The sequence below is a fragment of the Colobus angolensis genome, unplaced genomic scaffold (assembly GCF_000951035.1).
Source record: "Colobus angolensis palliatus isolate OR3802 unplaced genomic scaffold, Cang.pa_1.0 Scaffold68, whole genome shotgun sequence".
NCBI classification, from domain to species: domain Eukaryota; kingdom Metazoa; phylum Chordata; class Mammalia; order Primates; family Cercopithecidae; genus Colobus; species Colobus angolensis.
The window spans coordinates 5,868,363-5,877,449 of NW_012120487.1; the positions used below are offsets into that span (position 1 = coordinate 5,868,363).

At 44.1% G+C, this 9,087-nt stretch overlaps 1 protein-coding gene across 1 annotated transcript in view; it reads left to right on the forward strand.

Annotated features, from left to right (window-relative positions):
* ZYG11B (zyg-11 family member B, cell cycle regulator) overlaps window positions 1-9,087 on the forward strand; it is a 97,696-nt gene that overhangs the window by 36,409 nt on the left and 52,200 nt on the right. The window contains exon 3 of the mRNA XM_011926374.1: window positions 4,665-5,419. Within this exon, the coding sequence (XP_011781764.1) occupies window positions 4,665-5,419 (755 nt within the window). The remainder of the gene's footprint in view (window positions 1-4,664; window positions 5,420-9,087) is intronic.

Below are 9,087 nucleotides of genomic sequence, written 5' to 3' on the forward strand. Positions count from 1 at the left end.
GGCCTATTTTTTATTTTTATTTTTATTTATTTATTTATTTATTTTTTGAGACGGAGTCTCGCTCTGTCGCCCAGGCTGGAGTGCAGTGGCCCGATCTTGGCTCACTGCAACTTCCGCCTCCCGGGTTTACGCTGTTCTCCTGCCTCAGCCTCCCGTGTAGCTGGGACTATAGGCGCCCGCCATCTCGCCTGGCTAGTGTTTTTTTTGTATTTTAGTAGAGACAGGGTTTCACTGTGTTAGCCAGGATGGTCTCGATCTCCTGACCTTGTGATCCGCCCGTCTCGGCCTCACTGCAACTTCCGCCTCCCGGGTTTACGCTATTCTCCTGCCTCAGCCTCCCGTGTAGCTGGGACTATAGGCGCCCGCCATCTCGCCTGGCTAGTGTTTTTTTTGTATTTTTTAGTAGAGACGGGGTTTCACCCTGTTAGCCAGGATGGTCTCGATCTCCTGACCTTGTGATCCACCCGTCTTGGCCTCCCAAAGTGCTGGGATTACAGGCTTGAGCCACTGTGCCCAGCCTATGTTACGTTATGTTTGAAATGGAGTTTTCTGTTGCCCAGGCTGGAGTGCAGTGGTGCGATCTGGGCTCATCGCAACCTCCGCCTCCAGGTTCATGCCATTCTCCTGCCTCAGCCCCCATAGTAGCTGGGATTACAGGTGTACACCACCATGCCCGACTAATTTTTTGTTTGAGACAGAGTCTTGCTCTGTCACCAGGCTGGAGTGCAGTAGCACGATCTCAGCTCACTGCAACCTCCGTCTCCTGGGATCAAGTGATTCCCCTGCCTCAGCCTCCCAAGTAGCTGGGATTACAAGGCACGTACCACCAGGCCTGGCTAATTTTTTGTGTTTTAGTAGAGACAGTGTTTCACCATGTTGGCCGAGATGGTCTCGATCTCCTGACCTCGTGATCTTCCCCCCTCAGCTTCCCAAAGTGCTGGGATTATAGGCATGAGCCACCATGCCCAGCCAGATTAGGGTTAATGTTCTTTCTGGGCCGGGCACGGTGGCTCATGCCTGTAATCCCAGCACTTTGGGAGGCCAAGAGGGGTAGATCACAAGGTCAGGAGATTGAGACCATCCTGGCCAACATGGTGAAACCCGGTGTCTACTAAAAATACAAAAATTAGCTGGGTGTGGTTGTGGGCGCCTGTAATCCCAGCTACTCAGGAGGCAGGAGAATCGTCTGAACTCAGTGGGTGGAGGTTGCAGTGAGCCCAGATCAGTGCCACTGCCCTCCAGCCTGGGTCACAGGGCAAGACTCCGTCTCAAAAAAAAAAAAAAAGTTATTTCTGGTTCCCCACTTAGCTTCTCTTGACACCCAAGGTGCAAGGCTATGCAGAGGTTGGAATTCTGACTCTCCACTAGGACTCTACTGATTACTTCCCTAGCTGAAATGGGTATGAGTATGTCATTTCTGCTTCCCAGTTGGCCTCTACTGACACCATGTTGGGAGGAGGTGGCCTCATTAATGTTGGGCAGTTGTGGAAGTCCTGACTTTCCACTAGACTTCCTATAGAGAACTTCATCACTGCTTGCTTCACAGATGGTATCTACTGACATCATGATGTGAGATAGTTCTTACCACCCAGCAGGAGTAAAAGTCCTTGGTCTCTACTCAGACTTCTCTAACACCTCCCCTGTGGGCAGATTGGGGGAAGTAATTATAGCCTTGCATGCAGGGGTAGAAATCTAGGCCCCTATTGGCATTTGCTGGCATGGGTGAGGCTGCAGTTTTTTCTATCGTGTTTGGCTGAAGTAGAGCAGTTACTATCTACTAGCTGTTAGCTGTCTTACTAGTTGCTCCTTTCCTGGTACATTGGCTAGAGTGAGTAGATTTTGGGGGAGCTTTTTTGTCTGTGCCCATTGACGTTTCCAGGCTGCTGGCTCCTTCAACTTTAGATCTGGGATAACCAGATCTAACTTTAGATCTGGATGACCAGAAAAAAACCAGGAACTTTACTGCATTGTTCCATGGGTCCCAAGGTCCCTAGCTGATCTGCTTTCATCTCTTCACCATTCAGAGTGATCTAGCTCCAGCTCACCTTCAGCCTCATCTCTTCTCTCCCATTTGCATGCTTATATCCCCAGAAATGCAGCGCATCTTATGACTCTAGTTGTTTATGTTCAAGCAATATAGAAAGAACTACTTGCCATTTCCTAAACCTGTGATATGCTTTCACATCTTTAAGACTTTGCTTATGTTGTATATTCTTTCTTTAATATACCTAACCTTCTTTCTCTCTCTCTTTTTTTTTTGAGATGAAGTCTCACTCTGTCGCCCAGGCTGGAGTGCAGTGGCACAATCTCGGCTCACTGCAGCCTCCACCTCCCAAGTTCATAGTGATTCTCTGCCTCAGCCTCCCAAGTGTGTGCACCACCACACCTGTTTAATTTTTGCATTTTTAGTAGAAATGAGGTTTTGCCATGTTGGCTAGACTGGTCTTGAATTCCTGGCCTCATATGATCCATCCGCATCGGCCTCCTAAAATGCTGGGATTACAGGCATGAGCCACTGCACCTGGCCTCCTAACCTTCTTTCTCTATCTTTGAATTCTTCCACCATCTTCAAAGGCCTTACTCAAAGATCACCTCTCCCATCAAATCTTTTCCAGATCTCCATTTGTGATGGTTTACTTCCTTTTCTTTGTTTTTGTGGTACTTATACTTGACATTGGTATACCAAATATCTCATTTTGTTATGGCTGTTTGTGTCTTTTTTACTCCATGGGATTATGAATGCTTTGATTATAGGGGCATATCTTGTTTTTCTTTGTATCTACAACATTTAGGATACTTGATATATAGTAATTGTTTAATAATCTGTTTGCTGAATGGACCCCACCATGAAATTTACTCCCCTGAAATAGAGTTCAGGTAATTTGAAAGGCTATCTCTAGAACCACAGCGTTTAATAGAAATGTAATTTTAAATTTACTGGTGGCCACATACAAAAATAAAAAGAAACAAGTGAAACTAGTTTTAATTATTTTTATTTAACCCAGTATATTAAAAAATGATCATTTCAACCTGTAGTCAATATAAAAAATTGAGATACTTTACATTATTTTGTTGTATTAAATCGTCACAATCTGGTGTATATTTTATACTTGTAGCTGACCTCACGTTGTACCACCTGCTTTTCAAGTGCTCTCCAGCTATGTGTAGCTAGTGACTATGTATTGGACAGCGCAGCTCTAAAATATAATGGAGTTCTTAATATGTAATTAGGCATTTTTGTCCACTTGGGCAGGTTTTGCAAAGGCCTTTCTTGATTTTAACTGTGTAACTGTAATTAAGTCTGCAAAATTCATTAGAGAGTAGTGCTCCCTTTTAAACATACCTCAGGTAATTTGAAAGGCTATCTCTAGAACCACAGTGTTCTAATTTAAGGATGACTGGCTGGCAGCCTAGCTGCATTTTGAGTATGGTCCAGCTAAGGTGCCACCTTAGAGTTCCTCTCTTGACTTCAGGCTATTTATTTACCTGTCCTCAATTGCTCGTTCACCCCAGACTGTTCTTAGACCTTTTTTTGGCATGATTGTTACTTCTTTCACAGTCAGTGTTGTTTAGTTGATATGTGATATTGTTGATGTGGCTCCAAAGTATCATATGCTTGTGACACTGTGGTAGACAGGTATATCTTGAAAGCACTTCGAGGAGGTTACTGGGTCGACTTCATTTACATTCATCTGCCAGGGAGGGGCTATAACTACTAGTTTGTTTTTTTTTGTTGTTGTTGTTTTTTTTAAGAGACAGGGTCTCACTCTGTCACCCAGGCTGGAGTGCAGTGATGCAATCACAACTCATTATAACCACGAACTCCTGGGCTCAAGTGATCCTTCCATCTCAGCCTCCCTAGTAGCTGGGACTATAGGCATGCACCACTATGCCCAACTCGTTTTCAGTTATTTTGTAGAGATGGGGTCTCGCTATGTTTCCCAGGCCTAGATCACTTTAATAAGGTTTGAGATCTGGCTAGTGGTTTATTAATGAATTACAAGGCATTAAGTGCATGCTAAATATATGTATATATATTTGTGTGTATAATAATATGTTAAGGGAATTTTAAGGATAGGCTAGAAATGTATTGGTAACAAATCAAATACCTTAACACAAGGTTTATACCTCACTTGTGGTACATAACTCTGCAAGTCCATAGAGAATTCTGCTTCGTGGTTACCCTAGGGTCCAAACTGATGGAGGGTTCCTCCTCATAAAACTATGCTCTCTAGAACGTGAAGGCTCCTCATTTGTCATAGCAGGAAAAGACAGCATGGAAAATCATGCACTGGCTCTCAGGTGCTTCAGCATACAGTCCATTGGCCAGAACTAGGCACATGGCTCCAGCTAACTCCAGGGATGGGCTGGGAAATGTAGTTGTCTGTTTGGTAAGATAAGAACCAGATGTTAGTGGATATCAGTAATATCTGCCACAGTCCTGATTCTGCCACTTGCTGGCCCTGTGATCTTGGAAAGCCACTCTCTGAGCCCCAGTTTACTCATCTACAGGTTGTAAACAATAATATTCTCACCTAAATGAATTGTGATTATCAGACAAGATACTGTTACATGGGAGCACTTTGGAAATGTAAAGTGTGATGGAAATTTTAGCTATTCTTTAGCTGTTTTTTGAAGTTAAAGTGCTGCTTGTTTTTCCACAGGTCTACTGAATGATGGAACTGTGGGTATTTTTAGGGGCAACCAGATGCGCTTAAAGCGAGCCTGCATTCGCAAAGCAAAGATTTCTGCTGTTGCTTTCCGGAAAGCCTTCTGCCATCACAAGTTAGTGGAACTTGATGCCACAGGTGTGAATGCTGATATCACGATTACAGACATTATCAGTGGGCTTGGCAGTAACAAGTGGATCCAGCAGAATCTCCAGTGCCTGGTGCTGAATTCATTAACTCTCTCCCTCGAGGATCCTTACGAGCGGTGCTTCAGCCGGCTTTCTGGCCTTCGAGCTTTAAGCATCACCAATGTTCTCTTTTACAATGAAGACCTGGCTGAAGTTGCCTCGTTGCCAAGATTAGAGAGCTTGGATATTTCTAACACCTCGATCACAGACATCACTGCTCTACTGGCCTGCAAAGACCGACTCAAGTCTCTAACCATGCACCACTTGAAATGTTTAAAAATGACAACCACCCAGATACTGGATGTAGTTCGGGAACTCAAACATCTGAATCATCTTGATATTTCAGATGATAAACAGTTTACATCAGACATAGCTCTTCGCTTACTGGAACAAAAAGACATCCTACCCAACCTTGTTTCTCTGGATGTTTCTGGGAGAAAGCACGTGACAGATAAAGCTGTTGAAGCCTTTATACAACAACGTCCAAGCATGCAGTTTGTAGGTTTGCTGGCTACTGATGCTGGTTACTCTGAATTCCTCACAGGCGAAGGACATTTGAAGGTTAGACTTTAAAAATGTGTTATTTTGTCAGGCTGACCAATATCTTAGTTGCATAAGACTCTGTTAAAGATGAATGTCTATAATATATGGAACATGTTCATGAAACAGGGCTTCATATAGTTGAAAGGCTTAGAGTCCTAATTAAAATTTCAGCTTCATGACCCAGAACAAGCTATGATGTCACTTCGAGTTTTTATTTCCTTATTTGTGGAATAAATAGTATTCTTACCTTGCAGAATTCTGAAGATTAATGATAATCTATGTAAAGTGCAAGTCACATAGTAGGTCCTGGATAAACATTAGGTTGTCTTATGATGATAATGTTTAGATATTTTGAACCATTTACATTCACTGTTTTTTTTTGCTTTTTTTGTCTTTTGAGACAGAGTCTCGCTCTGTCACTGAGGGTGGAGTGCAGTGGTGTGATCTCAGCTCACTGCAAGCTCTGCCTCCCAGGTTCACACCATTCTCCTGCCTCAGCCCCCTGAGTAGCTGGGACTACAAGTGCCTGCCACCACACCCGGCTAATTTTTTGTATTTTTAGTAAAGACAGGGTTTCACTGTGTTAGCCAGGATGGTCTTGATCTCCTGACCTTGTGATCTGCCCGCCTTGGCCTCCCAAAGTGCTGGGATTATAGACGTGAGTCACTGCGCCCAGCTACATATACTGTTTTTAATGCATAACTTTGGAGAAGCTAGGGACACCCCTTGTTGAATTGAATACCTAGCGGGAGATCAAGTATTCTAAGGAGATCTCTACTGTAGAAATGGTAGAATTTTGCTTTTCCTAAGATTTCTCATGCCTAATGGTTTAAATTTAGTTTAACAAACATCAGTTGGATTTGATAGAGCTTGGGATTCAAAAATGAAAATGAGGCTGAGTGTGGTGGCTCACACTTGTAATCCCAACACTTTGGGAGGCAGAGGTGGACAGGTCACTTGAGGTCAGGAGTTCGAGACCAGGTTGGCCAACACGGTGAAACCCCATCTCTACTAAAAATACAAAAATTAGCCAGGCATGGTGGCATGTGCCTATAGTCCCACCTACTCGGGAGCCTGAGGCAGGAGAATCTCTTGAACCCAGAAGGCAGAAGTTGCAGAGAGCCAAGATTGTGCCACTGCACTCAAGCCTGGGTGATAGAGTGAGACTGCATCTCAAAAAAAAAGAAGGAAAAAAGAAAATGATACAGGATCTGCCTCCGAGTAGCTTAACCTAATGGAGGTGGTGATTATATTATTACAAATACATTTTTATATTTATACGTATTTACTTATATACTTTTATACATATATGTTTTAAACCATAAATTTTTTCTTTTTCTATTTTGGAGATGGAATCTCGCTCTGTCACCCAGGCTGGAGTGCAATGGCATGATCTTGGCTCACTGCAACCTCCGCCTCCCAGGTTCAAGTGATTCTCCTGCCTCAGCCTCCCAAGTAGCTGGGACTACAGGCGCACACTGCCACACCTGGCTAGGTTTTAGTTTTTGTATTTTAGTAGAGACAGGGTTTCACCATGTTGCCAAGGCTAGTCTCAAACTCCTGAGCTCAGGCAGTTCACCTGCTTTGGCCTTCCAAAGTGCTAGGTTTATAGGCATGAGCCACCACTCCTGGCCTGTTTTCTCTGAGAAATTGATGAATGAGTGGAGATCTTAAGGGTGAGTAGCTCAGTAGACGGTATTCCCAGCAGACAGAATAATATGTGCAAAGACTGTATTAGGAAGAGAGGTAAGACCCAGGCATCAGTATTTTTTAAAGCTTCAAGATGACTGCAGTGTCCAGCCAAACTCATGAATCACTGTTTTAAAATAACTTTTTTTTTTTTCTCAGAGGCAGGGTTTTGCCCTGTTGTTACCCAGGCTGGAGTACGGTGGCATGAACAAGCTCATGCAGCCACTACCTCTTGGGCTCGAGTAGATCCTCCTGGCTTAGCCTCCTGAGTAGCTGGGACCACAAGCAAGTGCCACCATAACTGGCTTTTTTTTTTTTTTTGACATGGAGTCTTGCTCTGTCACTCAGGTTGGAGTGCAGTGGCGCAATCTCGGCTCACAGCAACCTCCACCTCCTGGGTTTCAGCAAATTTCCTGCCTCAGCTTCCTGAGTGGCTGGCATTACAGGTGCCTGCTACCATGTCCAGCTGATTTTTGTATTTTTGGTAGAGATGGGGTTTCACCATGTTAGCCGGGCTGGTCTTGAACTTCTGACCTAGGTGATCTGCCTGCTTTGGCCTCCCAAAGTGCTGGGATTACAGGCGTGAGCCACCACGCCTGGCCTATTTTTTTTTTTTTTTTTTAGTGTTTTTGTAAAGATGGGTTCTCACTCAGTGATCCTCCCACCTTGGCCTCCCACTTTTGGGATTACAGGTGTAAACCCCTGAGCCTAGCCTGGCTTTCTTACCATAGAATTTCCAGCTCTGTCATCAGTATTTCTGCACTCAATTTTCTCTTCTCACTGTTTCCCTACTCAGTTTTCTCATCTGTCACCATCAGTTTCCTGTCACCATCACCTTCCATTTCTCCACGACTACAATTCTTACATTTGTTGGCCACCCAATCCACTTGGATTGATCTCCCAAGCTGTGGCTCCCAACTCATGAGAACATCGAAAATCTGCTAAACCCAATGTTAGTTCTTAGTCTTCATTGTATTTGACCCAAAGTAAAATGGTATTTGACACAGTTGATCTTTCCCTCTTCCCTGAGATACCTATTTAAAAAAACAAAAGCAAAAAAAAAACAACTTAGCTTCCAGGATATCATACTTGCTTGTTTTTTTTTCCTACTTGTCTTGCTACTGAGCCTCAATTTCCTTTGTTGGTTCTTCCTTATCTTCCAGGCCTCTGACTGTTGGAGTGTTCTGTACCTCAGTCCTTAAATCTATATGCAGTGACTCCTAAATTTGTGTCTTAACTTAGATCTCTCCCTTGAAGTCAGACTGCTGTATTGAAAAACTGCAGTAATCAACATGTAGTGAAAGTACATAATTGTTTTTTGGCCAGGTGTAGTGGCTCATGCCTTTAATCCTAGCACTTTGAGAGGCCGAGGTGGGAGGATTGCTTGAGCTCAGGAGTTTGAGACCAGCCTGAGCAACATAGTGAGACCCCATCTGACACCTGTAACCCCAGCACTTTGGGAGGCCGAGGCAGGCAGAGCATCTGAGATCGGGAGTTGGAGACCAGCCTGACCAACATGGAGAAACCCAGTCTCTACTAAAAATCCAAAAAAAATTAGCTGGGCATGGTGGTGCATGCCTGTAATCCCAGCTACTTGGGAAGCTGAGGCAGGAGAATCTCTTGAACCCAGGAGGTGGAGGTTGTGGTGAGCTGAGATCGTGCCATTGATTTCCTGCCTGAACAACAAGAGCGAAACTCTGTCTAAAAAAAAAACAACATACATATATATATATGCAATAAAATTGGCTCAGAGCACACCTATAATCCTAGCACTTTGGGAGGCCAAGGCGTGCGGATCACTTGAGGCCAAGAGTTGGAGAAACCCCGCCTCTACTAAAAATACAAAAAATTTAGCCAGGCGTGGTGGCAGACGCCTGTTGTCCCAGCTACTTAGGAGGCTGAGGCAGGAGAATCATTTGAACCTGGGAAGTGGAGGTTGCAGTGAGCCGAGATTGTGCCACTGCACTCCACCCTGGACAATAGAGAGAGACTATGTC